At 38.3% G+C, this 20704-nt stretch overlaps 1 protein-coding gene across 1 annotated transcript in view; it reads right to left on the reverse strand.

The window, feature by feature from the left end:
• Positions 1–248: 248 nt before the first annotated feature.
• The window catches only part of Drip (aquaporin homolog protein drip), a 483076-nt gene continuing 462620 nt past the window's right edge, over positions 249–20704 (reverse strand). Inside the window, exon 7 of the mRNA XM_067138074.2 lies at positions 249–3736. Within this exon, the coding sequence (XP_066994175.2) occupies positions 3660–3736 (77 nt within the window). The 3' untranslated portion in view covers positions 249–3659. The remainder of the gene's footprint in view (positions 3737–20704) is intronic.

A 20704-nucleotide genomic window follows, 5' to 3' on the forward strand; every position in this document is an offset into this window, starting at 1 on the left:
CACCCTAATATAAGTGTATCCCCAAAATGTGATTTCTTTATGTCCAGTAGTTTTGGCTCGGTAACGATGAATCAGTCAGTCAGTCACGACATGTTATTTTATATATATATACATAGATTACGAAATCACTACGAACATAATTGTCTTCTTACCTTTCAATATAAGAATTTCTCTGCGTGTCAGTAATAGATCAGCTATTTTCCTAAATAGAAAGAAATGGTAATAATAATATCAAAAAGACATGATTGATAAATTATTTTATTGTAAATCAATGTTTATAATTCGTCTTAAGTGTTATAAAAATGAGGGTTTTATTCATTAGTCAAACATGTCTTTAGCTTTGAGTATGCAGCTAAATGTTATTCTTCTACTAGTCTCTCCTCTTTAATAAATTGAAAATTCCAAAAATATATTGCTCTCTAATGCTGTGAGAGAAGCAAAAAGTTAAGTCCATTTACTACCTGACTACATTCGTTCTGGGTCTTACCGAAGCACTAGTGAACTAGAGTACTATCAAATCCAGGAGAAACAAAAGCTTTCAACTCTTCAAAAACTGTTTTCGTGTTAATCATTTTAATTTCCTACCCAAATTGCTCTCAGGTTAATCTTCTGATACACAATGTATTTTGTCTTCTTAATTACAATATTAGGTGTTAAACTGTGCATATTTTGTCGTAATATTCACAAATTCAATCTTATGAACAGAAGACTGGAAAATGATCCAGACTTCAACCTAAGTGCTCCAATCCAGTGTACCAGAGTTACCTTGCGTGCACTTGTAAACTCATATCTGTCTTAATACTTCCTATATAAGGAGTATGACAAGTAGTATAATTAAATGGTAACTTAAAAGTAGTCGAGATACTATAAGCTACTTTTTGTTGCGCTAACATTGTTTCGAAATATCTTCTTTGAATCACTACCGATTAGAAAAGGCGTGAATTGTTAGTTAGTGAAAATCAACGTTACAGCTAGTTGATTAAAAGCTGTCACTCTTCTTTCTTGCTTGATACTCACGTGTTGTGGCACAGAGGCAAGAATACAGAGTTTCTTATTAGATAGACGATAGAGAGGCGGCTAACCATCCGCTTTGTACTAAGTTGCGTGAAGTACGAGGTAGTTCTAAGTAGAAGGCTCACTTGAAAATAAAATACCTTGCCATTCTTATAAACTACACACAGGTTCGAGAATTTTTTCACGGGTACACAAATATATAATTATAGTATACTAGTTGTCGATTTAAGTTCGTTCCTTCTTCGCTTCCCATTTATTGGCAGCTAATCTCAAAATATTTTATTTTGTATTTCAGACAGGCGAATTCGAAGATGATGATGATGATAATGGTATTCGTTCAGCGTCTATTCTAACTGCTAACAATATTAACAGATGCCCGGGTGATATAAGTTTGCTCTGCCGTAATTCCGTAACGTACCGGAAGCCATCGATGTCAAGTTGTTACATTAAGTATGCCACCGATCTCAGCAGGGATCAAATGTAGTATCTTAGGTAACAACGGCTAACTGCCAGACTGAGAGTCTCAGACTGAGCAGTCCGAAGTATCCAAAATTGCTGTTCAAATGTGCCAGATTTACCACAACGTGAAATAACTCCTGTAGGACAAAATTCTGGCACTTAGTTGCGTCCGAAAACTCCAATAGTTACTTAATTATCAATTACGAAGAGCAAGCTTTTAGCAGACGAATTAGGTAAATAATAGGACGAGTCCGCTAAAGTTCTTTGCACACGTAGTACTTACAATATATTTAAGTTACAGCTCTTCAAACATTGTGAGCAATGTGATGTAGTTTCAAAAATATTTTGAAATTGTATTGAGTCAATGTTTCTGATATTTTCTGCACTTTCAAAATTAAGTACGTTTCTGTGCAACGATGTAAATGACAACAAGTTTGTTTACCAAGAGCATTCTTTATGATGCGCTTTTTAAATTCCACTAAAATGTTGCTCTGACGACATTAGCGGCCGAGGCTGCTAACGTTCAAATTTTGGAATGTTATTAATCTGGAAAGTAACTGCTTTTAGGGAATATCTACGAAAAGGGTAGTTCTAAATGTGGAAATTATAATCATCATCATGATCATTGAATGAGTGACCGCACCCCTTACAGCGCCTCCTATAACCTGAGATACTATTGTAGTTTTTGATATGAACTGATAAAAATAATAACCTCTTCTGGTTCAGAGTCTCCATATGAGGATGCAAATTATTTACTTTTTTCTTTAGAGGGTGGTGCAAATTTGATTGACTAAAGTCATTCGTTCGTACATCGTTTCCTTAGTGGCTCACTGATGGTACAGTGTACGGAGTCGAGATATAAATGGACTCGAATTTCACGTTAACTCCCCTTGAGATTTGACAAATTGCTTCCTCTTCTTCATAATCCGAGTTACAAGAGACAATCGGAAACAGCACACAATCACAAGTTGACGGCTGAAATCACGCTGCAGTGAGTATCCAAATCTGACGACTATGATACTTCAAGCACTGAAATAAAATAACATCAGGGCAGGAATGGTACACCTTGATTTAAGAATTAAACATTTGACTAGAAAATGATTGAAGATGGGGTTCAGTTATTAGACAACTCACAGAATGTCTGAATTAGAAAACCAGGTTGATACTGTTCGTCTTCTTAAAATTATTTAAAGTTTTTATAACAGATTTTTCTTACTCAGTTAGTTTTCTTGATCAAGTTGATGAATATAGAACTAGAGAGTGAATTTGGATCGAAATATTGAAGTTATTGGTTCAAATATTTCAACATGTTTCGAGTTAACAATAACGTATTGCATTTTCAAGTATTCCGTACTTATTGGTCTCTCCTCGTAGTTCATGAATATACAGGGTGTAACAAAAATGTACGGCAGAAACTGCAGGACACATTCCTTACACATAGATGAAGAAATTATGTTATATGAACATGGGTCCAGAAACGCTTTGTTTCCATGTTATACCTCATTGTCTCCAACTCATTAATCACGGGAAACATACAAGAACAGAACGTTAGAATCATGGGGAACATGCAGTCTTGGTTACGTCCGGTTATGGTGTCATTATCACAGGTGTACCGCCAGTGTTTTGTTACCATGCGATTTACTTCATTGCCTGTTTACTACGAGTAACATCAACTGTTCCAGTGATCAGTACGATCTTGGCAAGCATGTATCAAAGCTCACGGAGGGCATATTGAACATCTCCTGCGAGAAAGAGTTTCATGTGGTATGCTGGTACGTTTTGTTCTTGTGTGTTTCCCGTGAGTAATGAGTTGGAGAAATGCGGTGTAACATGAATACAAAGCTTTTTCGGACCCATGTTCATATAATATAATTTCTTTGTCTATGTGCAAGGAATGTGTGCTGCAGTTTCTGCCGTACATTTTTGTTACACCCTGTAGAAGGAAATAAAGTTATTTCAGGGTATAGTAATAATATTCTGAAGATGGATCCATAAAGACACTGTTTAAATATTCCACGAAAGGAATGTCGTGTAAACAGTGACTTCCTCTGCCGAATCAACTCCACAAAAGACTAACTTTTATATAAATATTTATATATAATTTTGTGTCGGTATTGCGAGAGTCGTTGCCAACGCCTTGCTGCTGTCGGAGGAGTTCAGCTGGTCCCTTGTCTGTGTTTTGGCTTCTATTCGAAGTTCATGGAGTTCGTCATGTATGCATCGAGGGTGCCGTTTGCTCGCTTCTTCTCCCCCGTTTCGCCACCTGAAAGAGAAAATCAGTTTTACAGAAAGTAAATAACAGCATTGCGAAAGTGTAGTTGAAAGAGTAGATTCGTAGATCCTTCCAGCCTCTCCAGGCTTGAGGTAATTTATTTACAAACACATCCCTCAGTTGAAGGTTGCCACAACGGACAAAGCATAACGAGACAATGAAATTTACAATTTTGGCTTACAGTGGTAATTTTGTCGATTACATTATTCCTATCGTCAACTGAGTAGAGGGAGATTCTATTCCCTCCTCAGCCATCCTTGAAGTGATTTTTCGTGGTTTCCCACTTCTCCTCCAGACAAATGCCAGGATGGTAGCTAACTTAAGGCCACGGCCACTTCTTTCTCTCTTCCTTGTTTATTCCTTCCAATCTTCCCCTGTTCAGCATAGCAGGTGAGGCAGCCTAAGCGAGGTACTGGTCCTCCTCCGCAGTTGAATCCCCGACGAAAGTGTTACATTCCAGGACACTGCCCTTGAGGCAGTAGATGTGGGATCCCTCGCTGACTCTGAGGGAAAAACCAACCCTAGACGGTAAATGATGTAAGAAAGAAAGAAAGAAAGAAAGAAAGAAAGAAAGAAATGTTATTCTTATAATGTTGGTAAAGTACAAGCATGTATTATAACATATAGCAATGATTTCTAAGCAATAAAATTAAACCTCGTGTATACAGAATGACCTCTTGGATTATTTAGATTATTATAATGTATCGTGAGTGTTCTTGGTCCTGTGGCGTCAGATGCCGCCACTGCTAACAGTCATTAATTCCGTCTTAATTATGTCCTGATGTCTTCTGTATGGTAACCAGGTTTCTCACAACATTAAAATTATATATTAATAATTATTGCATTACTGTCCTTGTAGACTGTTTATTATCGATAGTTTATAAGAAAAAACCTAGATGTCTCATCACGTTAAATCCCTATGAGGCAATCTATACGTCAAGATTCTTAACGTATTAAATAATAATTATATCCGTGTGATATTCATTTTTATGTTTAACAGGATATTTATTTATGAATTTATTTGTTTATTTATTTATTTAGTTATTTATTGATAGCACGTATCTGTAACAGAGTTGTACTCCAATTATAACATGCATTATAATATCTATATACAGAAAATAACTTGTCCTGACTGACTGACAGATTCATCATCGCCGAGCCCAAACTACTGGACATAATGGAAATAAATTTTGGGGATACATATTACAATGTAGGTGCTCATTAAGGGAGGATTTTCGGATATTCCGTCTTTGAGGGTTGAAAAGAGCGGTGAATTTTTAAAATGAGTGTATCTATATCTCTAAAACCGAACAGTTTAAAGACAGGAAAATTGGTATTTGGAATCTGCTTTAAAAATGAAGAAACACGTATTTTTTATTTTCGGAGAATTCTGTTATGGGGGATGAAAAAGATGAAAAGGGGTTGAATACCTTTTATGTGGATACTTATATTTCAAGAACTGGAGATTTTACAGCTATGAAAACTGGTATTTGGAATCGCCTTAAAAATTTAAAAAAACACGTATTTTGTTTTTGTTTTTGGAAAATCTACTTAAGGGGTGGTGAACAGGAGTGAAAAATGGGGTGAATTCTTAAAATGAGTATATCTCAAAAAACTAAGATGTTACAGACGTGAAAATTGGTATTTGGATTCTCCTATAAAAGCAAATGAACACGCATAACTTGTTTTCTGAAAATCCACTTAAGGGTAAGAGTTAAAGGGGATAAGTGTTTAAAATGAGCATGTATATATAGAAAACTTAACACGTTGCAGACGTGAGAATTGGTATTTTTAATCTCTTCTAAAAATAAAAGTAACACGTTTTCGAAAAAACACTTCATTGAGGATGGGAGTAAAAGGACTGTAAAAGGGGTTGAATTATTTTTATGTAGATACTTATATCTCAAAAACTGAAGATGTTACACACATTAAAATTGGTATTTGTAATCTCCTTTAAAAATAAACACATATACTTTTTTTTTCGGAAAATCCACTTAATGGGTGGGTGAAGAGAAGTGAACTTAGTTGAATTCTTTTTATGGGGATACTTATACATCAAATACTGAAGAGGTTACAGACGTGAAAATTGGTATTCGGAATCTCCTTTAAAAATAAGGAAACACGATTTTTGTTTCTGGAAGGGGGTGAAAAAGTTAAGAAGTGTGTTGAATACCTTTTTGAGGATGCTTATGTTTCAAAAACTGAAGATATTACAATCATGAACAGTTTTATTTAGAATCTCCTTTAAAAATAAAGAAACAGGTTTTTGGTTTTTGGAAACCTATTTAAGGCGGGGGGGGGGGTTGAACAGGACTGACAAAGGGAGTGAATTTAAAAAAGGGTATATCTCTAAAACGTAACATGTTACAGATGTGAAAATTGGAATTTTTAATCTCTTTTAAATATAAACACATACTTTTTGTTTTCCGAAAAATCACTTTGGGGTAGGGGGTAAAAAGTACTGAAAGAAGAGATGAATTATTTTTATTCGGGTACTGGTACCTCAAAATATAAAGATATTACAAAGTGAAAATTCTTGTTTGGAATCTCCTTTAAAAATAAAGAAACCTTTTTTTGTTTTCGTGAAGTGCACTTAAAGGGGGTGTAAAAAGGACTGAAAATGGGTTGAATTCTTTTTATGAGGATACTTATATCTCAAAAACTGAAGATGTTACAGATATGAACATTTTTATTTAGAATCTTCCTTAAAAATAAAGAAACACGCATTCTTTTGTTTTCGGAACATCCATTTAAGGGTGGGTAAATGAATTGGAAAATGAGTTTAATTCTTTGTATGATGGTACTTATATCATAAAAACTAAGGATGTTACGGACGTAAAAATTGGTATTTGGAATCTCCTTTAAAAGTAAAGGAACGCGCATTTTTGTTGGGGGAGAGTTGGGGGGGATCAACTTAAGCGGGTGTAAATGGAGTTGAGTTCTTTTTATGAGGTTACAAACATGAAGTGGACTTAAAACAATTCACTCCTAAGGGGTTTTTGACTGGGGGCATGAGGAATGATGACAAAAATATACGTTTATACGAAACTGTTTGAATTACGAAGTTAAAATATTAAATTATATCCTAGGTATTAAATAACAGAAGGTCTGAAACAAATTTAACCTCTCAGAGTGTTAAATGGGGGTTAAGATCCGAAAACAAATATATTAATTTCTTACTCTGAAACGGTTCAACGTACGAAGACAAAATTCCAAATAGCGGTATATATTTTAAATCCTAGGTGTGAAATAGGAAATATTTTTAAACATTCCACCGCTAAAGTGTCAAATGAGGTTAGCTTCATAAACTAAGTTATTCATCTCTGCAAAACCGTTTGGCGTACAAAGTTGCAATTTTACGAGAAGGGTTTTTTATGTCCTAAGTGTAAAATACCGCATACTTCAAAACATTTTTCCCCTAAGAGGTTTAGATGATAGTTGACTTAAGAACACAATAGCCATTCTTCGGAAACCGTTTCAGCCACGAACATAACCTTTTTTATATGAAGGGCAGCTGACAGTAGACTCTCCAAAATGTGAAACTTTGAATAATAACTTTCCTTTTAATGCCGTAGTGAAGCACGTGTAGGAGTGCTATTTCTGTGCCTGAAAACCAGACTGTCCTAAGTCCAAATGGTAAGCTTAACAGTAGAACCAGAAAACAAATTTTTACTCGCAACTTTCCCTACAAGTCGAAGCAATAGACTGAAATAACATTTATCTTACATTTATATAATCATAGGCTTAATACTGTGATGACGGGTTTTTGTTCTCTAATTTTTTAAATACTTTTGTGGACTTCAGATATCTGTTTGTCAGGATGTGGAGAGGACTTAGGATAGGAGAAAGACATGTTAAACTATAAAATTATAGCGCTAACTCCTTTCACATTGACTTTATTGTAAACATATAAAAATCACAAGGAAGAAAACATCAATAAAATTCAGTACAGCATTGAGCGCCACTGCGCTTATGTTAAAGTTTATAGATCATGAGCCAAAACTGCTAACCAGGCAATTTTTATTCCGAGTCAGGATAGTCTTCTGTGACGGATTCTTCATTCTTGAGATTCCTGAAGTACAAGTGATATTCTTCTGGAACCCACTTCAAAATGGTGCACAAATCCTTATACTTTTCTTTACTAATTGACTTCTTAACAGTTTTAATCACAGGAAGAGTTTGTGGGAAAGATGTCCTGGCACTTCTGGTATTCCTCCTCATATCGACTTATTTGAACATTTCATCCTGGAACTAGGTTTTATACTGATGGGTGTATGGTCTGTCTTTTCTCACCTGGATCCAAACCATTTCAAAAATATGTGCGTTTTCTCCCAGGGTGTTTTTCTTCCTCAGAGCAATCATGTTGCTGACTTTGCTTGAAAAACCAAAGAAATCTTTGAAATCTGCCAAACACATTCTTTCAACGCTTCTACTAAGTTTTTCCAATCATTACAAGTGAAGATGTTTTGTGTCTCGATCCTTTACTTCTTCCTTTCAATAATGCTGTATACAGTATCCACTTCCATGTGGGTGTGCTCACGCAACAAGTACTTGTGGTTAATAACTTGCAATTTTTTCCATTTTGAAATAAGCCAGAAGTACATGATAATCATTTGATGATTTCTGTTCTGACCTGAGCAATTATCTGAACAGACTGTGACGATGTGTGTTTCATCAGTTAGACGATTATTTGCCCATTTCAAGAAACATGAAGCCATCTCATTTCCTCGACGGCCACCACATGTTTCATCATACATCATGCAATAAGACTGTCTTAGTGTGGAATCACATAGAGTATAGTTTAGTGTCCATAACTTCCTGAGGTAGTACCACTCTGAATTTGTTGAATATGATGTCGGTAAACATTTTTGTAGGTCCACCATTGCGACTTTCTCGTTTTCCCCGCAAGTTTTCTTGTCATTTGCTTTCATCTTGTGGCGGCGGGTGGTTTCTTCCAAGTGCTCTTTCTTCCTCTCCATAATTTCAGATATCTCATGTTGTGTGGACGATTTTTGGTTTATCTGGATATTATATTCATCGCACTTGTCACACGTATCGTTATCGTTATTCATTGAATATTTTTCGGTTCAACCATTCTTTTGCTGATATTTTTCCTTCCTTGGTACATTCTTGGCAGTATAAAGAATACATTTTTGATAGATTCAGTTCACTTCCTACGTACTTCCTCTTAGTTCGTTTCTGGTGTAATGACTCTCATAAACTGGATATATGTCAATATGTGCTCTAATGTCATGACAAAGCTCTTCTGAGATTTTATCTGATGGCATGTGTTCACTCCTTCCATCAACTTCAATCATACCACAACCCCTGGCCTTTTTCAAGGCAGTTTTCACCATTTGAATACTTATCCCCAGTGTATTCAAAAACGTTCCTTGGCAAACGGGGATTTTATTGTTTGACGCGTTTAAATGATAAATATTTGTTGCTGTTCTTTGCCGTTGTGTCTCATGACATCGTTGCCTTATAACTGGCTTTTCCTCCACAAGGGAAACAATGTGTCTTTTAAGGTCCCACTCTTTTTTGCGCTCCAAAATTCATTAAATATTTGTTGTCTTTCAACCCCAGTTACCTTTGTTGAACATTTCATTCTGCAGTTTCTACATTCAGAACGAAGGACACGCTTACCAACTAACTTACCAGCTTAAGAGACACATTCTTCTCCACCTAATAACTTTACTTTCCTCACATTCTTCTTCCACAAAAGAGCATTTATTTTCCTTTTCCTACAACCATTCTCATTATTTTCAAAATCTTCACCTTCATCTGGATGGGGTATCATTAGAGCCACTCTCCAAGAAATGCTCTCGTGGGGACTGTGATCTCTTACCAGAACTACCCACAAGCCCTTGAAAATTGGCACTGCATTCTATTTTAGTCTCTTCAGCAACAAGCGGCGGGTAAATAAGCGTGGAGACTTGATCATTGTAACCTATGTCAGTGTAATGCGAATTCACCTTAACACATTCTAATTGAGTGTACACCTTTTCTGCACTGTCTTCGTCCTCTTCTTCTTCTTCTTCTTCACAAAATCGGGCATCGTAACAGTAAGGGCCTATGGTCAAAAGTATTTTTAAGCTACTATCCAACGAATAACAGCTCTTGAACAAATTGCATTGGCTCTTAAAAACAATGTTTTCTCAAATATAGTATAACCTTTCATGATTATAAAGTGCGGTGCATTTAATACTTACTTCCACTGTTTTATCTACCTGTAGATTCATAGAAGGAAAGGCAGTTTCTGTTCCCTTAGGCTCATTGTCATTGTCATTAAACCCCGTAAAAGAAATTGATTAACAAGCTAATTACTGTGAGGCTCATAAAGAGGAAGACTATTTTCTAAAACGTCAACAAATTACTTTTCAATATCTGTAAAGCATAGAAATAGAAATATATTGTACTAATCAATATTATTCTCACCTCCTGGACACTGGTTTATCTGCAGTGCAAGATCAACCAACGTCCGTCCACGACGCATTGCTTCTTATGAACGAAACCGAGCAGAACATGCAAAACAATGGTAATATTCCCGCCTAGGTCAACAAAATCCTTGTCAATAATGTGACTTGAACTACAATGGTAACACAAAATCTTAATGCCAAAATATCTTAAACGGACTAAGACTATCGCAAGTTATGATTTGCTTAGAACCAAAGTATCGTAAGTGGACGTAGGATGAGTTGACTCACAGGATTCTCAGGACTAAAGATTATATTGACACTGCTAATTCGTAAAATTCGTAAATTGTTTTACAATACTTAACATAGTCTGGCTCAATAAGGCGCTCCTTCATCATCAACACTCCGGATTATCTCAAAAAGGCAAAAATGGACTTAAGATAGTGTGGTTCTCAGTTACAGATTTATAGTCGTGTTTAGTCCGCACTAAAACCGTACCAACTATGGACTAGAACAGACGAGCAGTTTTCTTATTCATAGACGGCTTTTCCTGTTAGTCCGAAGATGATCCGGCTTTAGACAGGACTAACTTTAGTCCTGATCCAGAGTTAGTTTAACCGAGGACTAACTTCAATAACATGGAGGTCGTACGTGAAGTTACGTTTAATTCGAGAAATAAGGGAGATGAAAATACATATGAAAAGGTATTGAATACAACCGATTATCTTTATGAAGTACGAAGATATCAGTTTTAAGAATAGATATCGTTTTTCGAAGACCAGAATAAGAGATCTGTTACAAGTTGTGTGTCCTAACCTATATGAGCATGCAACCAATAGAGGTCTGCCTGTTTCTATAGAAAACAGAATTCTCACTGTCTTGCGCTATTTGATTTGCACGAATTTAGCCCACGGTCAGCCAAACTATTTACTATACCCCTGTTGCTATCGATTGACTCTTATCTTAGTACGCAAAGTTTCCTTCTGAAGCAGAAGAAAGATTACTGGCAATGAGAAAGATTCATGATATTGCTCAATTTCCTCACATAATTATTTGAGTTGCACTAGTCTTTTGTCTGAAGTAATAGCCTATATAACATGTGTAAGCCTTGTAGCCATGGTCGTTATGAAGTGGCGACTCTATTACGGTCTGACATCGCGGTTATCCGGTTCGAGTCCCGTTGGTCGAAAATATCTTCACTATAAGAACATTGGCCGGCAGGATAGGGGAGGTGGTGGTATACAATTTCTAATCACCAGATTGCGTGCCAAAAGCCTGGATTAAATTCCAAACCTCTCCACATTGCTCATATGGCTTGAGGCGTATGACGCTACTGATGGTGATTCGTCCGTCAGATGGGGGCATAAAGTCTTGGGTAGACCTCTTGGAGCTATTCGACAGGAGTAGGCCATGTGGCAACACCGAGTTTCACCCTCTCGGCCGTAATCCTCATTATAAATTCTTTCTAGGTCATTGGAGCCATTGATGGGACACATATTCAGATTTATAATCCTGGAAGGGAAGACGCACACATTTATATTAACATAAAAGGACGGTTTTCTTTAAATGTTCAGGTAATAAAATTAATAAACCAAACCAAGCCCCATGGCCTACCCTGCTCAGCCCGTAGGCTTGTAGATTACGAGGTGTCGTGTGGTCGGCACGACAAAACCTCTCGGCTGCTAGCCTATACTTGGCTTTCCAGACCGGGGCCGCTATCTCACCGTCAGATAGCTCGTCAATTGTAAATATGTAGGCTGAGTGAACCTCGAACTGGCCCTCAGATCGAGGTAGAAATCCCCTGACATGGCCGAGAATCGAACCCGGGGCTTCCGGTTGGGAGGCAAGGACCCTAACCCTAAACCACGGGCAGGCGAAGTTTAACTACTAATAATAGTAATAATATCGTCCAACTCGTTGGCTGAACGGTCAGCGTACTGTCCTTCGGTTCAGAGGGTCCCGGGTTCGATTCCCGGTCGGGCCGGGGATTTTAACCTTAATTGGTTAATTCCAATGGCCCGGGGGCTGGGTGTATGTGTTGTCTTCATCATCATTTCATTCTCATCACGACGCGCAGGTCACCTACGGGTGTCGAAGAGAAAGACCGGCACCTGGCAAGCCGAACCCATCCTGGGATTTCCCGGCACTAAAAACCATACGACATTTCATTTCAGTGATAATATCAATGCTAAATTTATTCTGAAATAGGCTACACTTGATAGAAAAAAATTATAAAATTCTAGTTTTTAGAAAAGGGAAAATTACGTGCGTGAATACTCTTCTGTAGGCCTATATTCGAAATATAATTACCCTGTTTATAATCAGGTATCTTTAACAACTGACATGAATTTGCCTTTGAAATCATCTTAATTTCCTGCCTGTCCACTAGTTCGTTTGCGATGTTAGCGTGTTGAGTAGCCCCGCCATACCCTGTCCGAGTGCAGAATGAAAACTTCTACCATCCCCGACCACTCATATCATCCAATTGTTTTAAAGTTTTATTTTATAAACTTATAGGTATTGTAAAATCTTCAGTAACTGGGAAGATAATATTAACCTAATTATGTTTACAAGAAACTGAAAAGAAAAACTAATGTGCCTTCATTATATTCAAACTTGCGGAAGTAGATTTTCCTCCAATGGTAATTTCTTCTCCACACATGCAAAGAGGAATAAGTTTTCTTCTCAGCTCCAGTTGGTCTCCCGTATCTTCTTTTCGCCGTCCATTAACACGTGTACATAGGAAACGAACGCGAGTTGTTACTGACGTCTCGGAACTAGTGTTGGCTACTGATTCGAAGCAGTGTATCGATTCATTCAAGTGTCCGAGTGAATCGATTCGCAGGAACGGTGAGCTCACGGCACACGATTCAGCTTACTCCCAGCGGACAGTGCTGAGTGGCGCACTCACTGGACGTCGATGGGAAGCCGAGCTTCCGCTGCAGCGAGACAGTGAAGCATGGCACATCGAAAGAATCGTGAACGAGCGCGGCTCAGTGAGACACAAGATTCACACGGCTCCTTATCGGCTCACTGGACAGTGGCGGAGAGCCGAGCTTCCGCTGCAGCGAGACATACAGTGAGCCATAGTACACTGAAAGAATGGTATGCTATAATGGACTCTCGAGCTCAGCTCATTTGAAAATAATAGGCTACTTAATAGGCTATTAAGTTATACTATTCATTAGTTTAATGAATCTTAGTATTATAACTTACAGTAGTTGACATTTGACAATTAAACTCGATTCTAGCCTGCCCTATGACTATGAGTCATGCTCATGACCACTCAAAAGTACCTGTTTTATATTGGGAAGAACGGCTCAGTATTCTCTCAGTTCATATGTCACATCGTTGCACAATACTTCAATCATATGTGGACAGACGCAATAACTTAACCAACAGTATGTTGAATCAGAAAACCAGCGGGCTACTGTACATCTCGGGTAGCCTATACAAAATATGACGATTTTAAAAAATCCTCAGCTGATAGAAAAATACATATTTTCAAAAATGACTGAGCGAGTTGTCGTGTGGTTAGTATCGCGTAGCTATGCGCTTGCATTCGGGGGATGGTGGGTTCGAATCCCACCGTCGGCAGCCGTTAAGATGGTTTTCCGTAGTTCCCCGTTTTCACACCAGGAAATGCTGGGACTGTACCTTAATTAAGGCCATAGCTGATACCTTCCTAATCCTAGACCTTTCCCATCTTGCGTCTTCGGAAACCTTCGATGTATTAGAGTGATTAGCATTTTTTTCTAACAAAGGAGTTCATAGTATTAAGACCAGATGGCAGCTGCGAGCACTGAATGCTGTTGCTGCTGTCTTACCAGCACATACTACACAGATGCAGTAGGAGTGGTGACTAATGTGCCGTGAATCGGATCACTGTATCGATTCAGTAACGTGAACGGAATCAAATGAATCGATTCAGTAAAATGAATCGAATGTCCCATCACTACGTCGGAACACGGTCAAGTAGATATGCACTGCACTAGCTAGAGCGATGCATCGTACTCTGCTTTGCGAGCTTTGTGCATCTTCACAAGTGAATTGCAACGCTTTGCAGCAATGTTCAAGGATGATCTCCAGACTATCTTAGCACGCGGATAATCCAGGTCTATCAATATCTTGTTCTTGGTACGTAGTTAGTCCCGCCAAAGTCAGAATTATCCGTAGTCCGGGCTAAAGCAGCACTAGTGAGTGTTTATGAATAGCAGTACCTTAAATGTTTAAAAATATGATATATACAGATCAGGATTCGATTATATTTTAATTGACAATTGGTGTCTACTAATTCTATAACTTTGGTGAGAAATAGCAGGCACGGACATATACTGGCAAATAAGATGCATGATGCTCTTTTTTTTAATCGCTTCTTCCCACACCTGTAGGGTCGCGGGTGCGAATTATGTTGCACATGTGTATTTGGCCCTGTTTTTTGGCCGGATGCCCTTCCTGACACCAACGCTTTGGAGGGATGTAATTACTAGTGCCTGTTTCTGTGTGATTGGTAGTGTGGTATGTTGTCTGAATATGAAGAGGAAATTGTTGTTACAAACACAAATATCCAGTCCCCGAGCCAGATGTATTAACGAGACGCGATTAAAATACTCCACACGGCCGGGAATCGGATCAAGGACCTTCTGAACCGAAGGCTTCAATGCTGACTATTCAGCTAAGGAGTTGGACAATAAGGTGCGTGATTAATTGTGTAAAATAAAATTCCAAAGTTTTCAGAAAATGTATGCCCATTTAAATTATTTACAAAGAGATTGCGTGATTAATTCCGTATCCGTTTTACAAAACTGCTCTCTTTAAAGTTAGTTTGGTTGTCAGGAGGTTCAAGATCAATTTATTGAGTGAAAGCAATTTCAGCTTTTGAAGAACCGGTCAGTACTTCTGCTACAATAAAATTTGGCTTTACTTCTATAACTATTGATCTGTTCCCATTGCACAGAAATCGGTGTTGTGTATTGAGATTACCAAAAGAGTGGTGAATGCTCCAACCTTCAGTTTCAGTATGTGAACAATCATTCCCGAAGGAGTTTGCTCATTCAAAAACACTTTTGGATAATACTTCAGTATTATCACCATCGTCGGAATAAGTGGATTTGGAGCTTACGTACGAATAAAGAACTTGCTGCTCTCTCAAAAACTATTCAGAACACTCCCATTCCAGTTATCAACATTGGCATTATTGGAACACAGAATCTGGGAAAATGTATGGCAATGAGCAACTTATAAGAACTTACGGAATATATTTTTGCTTTTGGCTATATTACCTTCAAATAAAATACGGGAAGATATATGTACCAAGTCATCGAGTCATGCTTACCATTGCCAAGTCGTAGAAATCATTCACGAAAGCTGGATCTGTTAAGTGAATATTGTTTTTTAGTCGCAATATCGTCAACTTCTCCCAAGCTTCATGTAATTTTATGCCACTTCGACTGCGTTTATCTTATCACTATGTTTGACAACAGCGAGAATTTGTCTGAAGTTATCTCCCCGAAGCAGGATTTTACCAGCAATAGGTTTCTGATTTCTCATCATTTCTTTTAACATTCTATCAACAGAAGTCAGAGAAAAAGTGAGTGAGTAATATAATTACTTACGTTTCTGAAGATTTTATCTTAAGATATTTGATGTCATCGTCTCATTCAATGATGGTGCCAATTTCAATTGATTAAACTACATTTTTTCCATCTTCGAGTAAATTAGTAGGGATTCCTGTGAATGAAACAGTTAAAGCAATATTGTGTTCTTTATGAATAGTTCTTAGAATAGTTTTGAACTGATAAGTTTTTCTACTGCCTACCACACCATCGAGAAAATGACAACTCTGATTGAAAACTTTGAGCTGCAATTTGTTCTTCATTTAATTTATTTTCATGTCGTTAACTTCTCTATTTCTGCACCACTATGAGAATAGAAATTTGGATTTTGTGATTATAGTATATGACGACATTGGAAGATAGCATTTATCGCACAAACTCTCGTTAAAATTTCAGAGTACTGTTATTTTATGTGAGAGAAAAATTCATTAGATCGTGCTGCTTTATATCTCTTTCCATTACTTCTGCGATATTGAATAATGGCATACGTTGGAAGAAAAACCATTGTTCAAGTGAGTACAAGTTGCTTTACGTCGCACCGACACGGGTAGATCTTATGGTGACTATGTGACAGAAAATGGCTAGGAGTGGGAAGGAAGTGCCCGTGGCCTTAAATAAAGTAGAGCCCCAGTGAAAATGGTGTTAAAATGGGAAAACATGGAAAGCCATCTTTAAGTCTGCCGGCAGTGGGATTCGAACCCATTATCTCCCGAATACTGGCCGCACTTAAGCGACTTCAGTTACCGAGCTCGGTCTGGTTCATGTGAGAATCCTGAACAGTATCTTGCTCAACTTCATAAAGCATTTTACATGTTTCGACAGAATGAATTACTTAGTGTCATGAATGTAAGTTTGCGCCTGAACAATTTCTCCACTGCACCAACAATTTTCCCGCATTTCTATTCCTTGTGCTGCTGCCTCATCAGGATCAAGATATTGTTTACCCATATTTTCGATGCTCTCCATTATCGCGACACAATGTTCCAGTGCGATGATATTCACACCATTTACTCCAAAACAATGATCCATAATCTGGTGGAGGTACAATTTTCGCTCCCATCGACGTATATGAAAGAGAACTGTTAATTAACCATGGAGGTGTCCATTTTGTTATTTCAGAAGTTATTCAGTTAATGGGAAAATGCAATTAGGACCAAATTAAACGACTCCTATGGAACAACTTGTAGAAAACTTTCTATCAGAAGGGAAAGTGTTTGACACTATAAAATGCACAATTTGGTTACCAGGGTTCAGGAACAGTACTTCAATCACCTCTTTCGTTTAAGGCTGTATGACTTTATTTTTGTTTTTAGAATCAACAACGCATTTGTCACACTTTTTTTATAGTTGTATCTTTTCTAATTGCTAGTGATTCACGTAAACCCGAATTTCCTGTGCGTTCTCGTTTACTTTTAGGCAGGCCAAAAGTTGAAATACCACGAGAGCTGTTACTCACATGTCAGCATTATCACTGAAATCAAAGACGTCATAGCGACCTGAATGTCTGTTGCCCTAAAACCTTAAATTGCATATATTAAGACCATCACGGACTGTTAAATATTTTACTATGTCATCACAAAAAGATCGAACGAGTCTCTATCGGGGTCTCGACAGCACGTTTTGACGTACGTAATTGCCGAAATAGTTACTGTATGGTTCGGAAATTTTATTTATGATATTTTATTTCACAATTCTAAATACAGTAGAAACTCGATGTCTCGAATCACCTCTAGAGCCAAATTTTATCTAAAGAGTTATCGAACTTTCGACTATAGAGAATACTTTTCTTTTAGCATGTACAGCACATAAATGAATCATTTGTATCTACCGGCTTATAATGAATACATTAATTTAACAGTATTTTATAATAATAATGCTATTTGCTTTACTTCCCACTAACTACGGCTGCGGTTTTCGGAGACGCCGAGGTGCCGGAATTTCGTCCCGAAAGAGTTCTTTTACGTGGCATTAAATCTCCCGACACGAGGCTGTTGTATTTGAGCACCTTCAAATACCACCGCATTGAGCCAGGATCGAACCTCCCAGGTTGGGGTCAGAAGGCCAGCGCCTCAACCGTCTAAGCCACTCAGCCCGGCCACGGTGTTTAAGAATATACGAACAAACTCTATTTTACGGCATTACTTTGGTTATAACTCTTAGTATAGTAATTTTTTAGAAGACAGGATGCAGTACATACAGTAGTGAAACAAGAAACATACCTCGGTTAACACCGTTGGAAGAAATCCGTTAGTCTCTTCTGTTTGTTACTCTTATGCCCGGTTTCTGGAACGTGAGATATCGAACCTATAGCGGCATCGAATGGTTAACTTGTGTTTTGGCGTTGCACGAACGTAAGATAAATCTATCGGTTCGATAAATCGCTTGCTAACTTAGAGGGCCCTGAGCAGGAGATATCTATTTGTTAACTTGCTGGGCGCGTGCGTTGTACTTCAGTGTCAGCAGCTAACATTGTGTTTGTTAAAATTTTCTATGGCTTCCTCATCTTCTTCCGACCAAGAAATTATAGAAATGGTCAACATTCTAGAACGACCACGATTATATCATCGCCAGCCTAATGTTCTAATGAAGTATACAGTAGGGAAAATGAATTCAAAGACAGATTGAGGCTAAACAAATTACTGTCATAGGTTTGGTAGAGGTTACAGGCGACAATTTGCGTCCTGTGAAAAACAATTTTCCATTGTCCCCTGTTGATCAATTATTAATTACGATACCCTTTAAGATTCAGTACTACTGAGTCTTATCATATTTGTATCTGTGACTGCATTCGTGTCCATGAAAGCATTGGTACCACTAAATGAGTATAACCGATAATTGCACATTTATCGTAGTAGGCCTACTGCAGGCCTACTTGCATTGGCAGTGGGCATATACTTTTATCGTGGGATTGTTTTTAATTAACGATATTACATTACAAGGAACTAACAGGTTATGTAATTATGTTAATTACCCGATATATATCGTTATGCTGTGATCAAACACTGTTCATATTTTGTAATAACAGGAAAGATATACGGTATACTTATAAGGCTCAGTGCAAACTGAATTGCGCGTGACATGTGTCACTCGTGTGCATATTTCATTACAAATCCTCAAACAATGTCAAATTCTTCTGACAGTCCTTAAATACCACAAAACTGATACCCACGTCTGCAAGAACTAGTTGAATACCCATTTCTCGCTGCATGGCAAAGATGGGATAATATGAGCTGCACAGAAAGCTCAAATGAGGTGCATTACTTGTGCGCATGCGCCTGACAATCTAGGGAACACACCTAATACACAAAAACAAAGCAGTACGAGGGGTGGCATCTAGTGTGTATTTATGACACTTGATCAACGAGCCAATAGTTGACAGTTCGACAAGTTAGCTGTTGTTCCGCTGTGCAACGCAGCGAAGATTTATCGAATCGACAGCTCTAACAAAGCAATAGCTATCGAAAAGATATCTCACCATTCCAGAAACCGGGCATTAACCTATCCTCCCTTCACGTTGAAAATTCTCGTAGATACCACGCAGCCGAGATTCGTAAATGAAGCCTGTCATCCGCTTCTTCGGGGATTGCTTTCGTACGTGACCGGTAATTAATTCACACCCGAGAAACTGTGAGGCTTCGCTGATTTTCCGATCATTAGAAGTTTTAGTTTTTAGGTCCCCGTCATATTGGCTCCCAGCGTCACTGTAAACCTTTCTTTACTTGTTAACTGTTCCTCACAAACCACAAATGCGTATTGCACAGTTAATGTTGCACAAAATTGGAGTTACAGGGTATTTGTTTCTTCAAGGAAGGGAATGTTTGCGTCGAGAAATCGAGAAATTCGTGTAACCGAATTCCGAGTAATAGAAAAATAAATACACATCAAGAATAGCATAAACGGCCGGAAAATTTAAGTTACTTCCAGGTACTGAAAATGGTGGTTCGAGATAGCGAGGTTCGTCTGTACATCTTGAAGATAAACTAGGTGTACAGAGGGTCTGTGATATGAGAAGTAATATACATATTGTGATGGTGTCCGCCATTTTGTTGTAAGACCTCGGGAAAGAGTGATATGGGTCGGCTCAGCCCGGAACTGCCAACGTCACTACTTGATGTTGACCTCGCCCCCGCAGGCAACCAGTCACGAACGTGTCAGGAGCGTAAGAGAGCTAACCTCTCCCGGTGGCCTCCGGATGGTACGAGAAAGATACGGAAGACAATCCCAGATCATTCCAGATCGAGAGGATTCCAAAGACTTCATTCGAGAAGTATCTCGAGGGGCCAGCCTTCCTATTTAAGGTGGTCCAGACGAGCTCAGGCGGTTCAGTGCCGTTGAGCGAGTGCACTGCTGTGGAGTACTGCACGTGAAAGTACCGCGGTGGAGTTCACAGTCCACAGGGTTCAGTCAGGGTTTCAATCAGAGCTAAGGGTCAGCTGAGCAGTGAGTGTTCTATCAGTGGAACTGAGGCTATCGTTCTGTTCTGTCTGTCATCGACGAGTTGAGTCTCTAGTGACCAGCTGCTAGGAAATATACGTTTGTGTCTCTGGTGCAGCGTGAGAGAGTTCGACGAGGGATCGGCAAGGGACAGTCAACGAACACTCTTGTGCGTGTACGGACAGTGTACGATGTACAAAGTTGTGAAACTGTGTTCCGTGCAAGATGTGAACTAAGTGGTTGTGATAGTGTACAGTGAGTATAATTGTTGAACTGCGTTTGAGTATACGTGACATTAGTGGAACAGTGTGTAATGTGTATTGTGTGATTGTGTTAGTTTTTAAGTGGTAAAGTGAACAACCAGTGTGACTGAGGTAGCAAGAGTAGAGAGAGCTCAAACTGGTGTGACCGTGTGTACTGCATAGTATAATTTGTAATCCTGGTTTTTTTTATGTAGTCTGTAAGAATTAATAACTAATTAATCTTAGTAACAG

Source organism: Anabrus simplex, chromosome 1 (assembly GCF_040414725.1).
Source record: "Anabrus simplex isolate iqAnaSimp1 chromosome 1, ASM4041472v1, whole genome shotgun sequence".
NCBI lineage: Eukaryota > Metazoa > Arthropoda > Insecta > Orthoptera > Tettigoniidae > Anabrus > Anabrus simplex.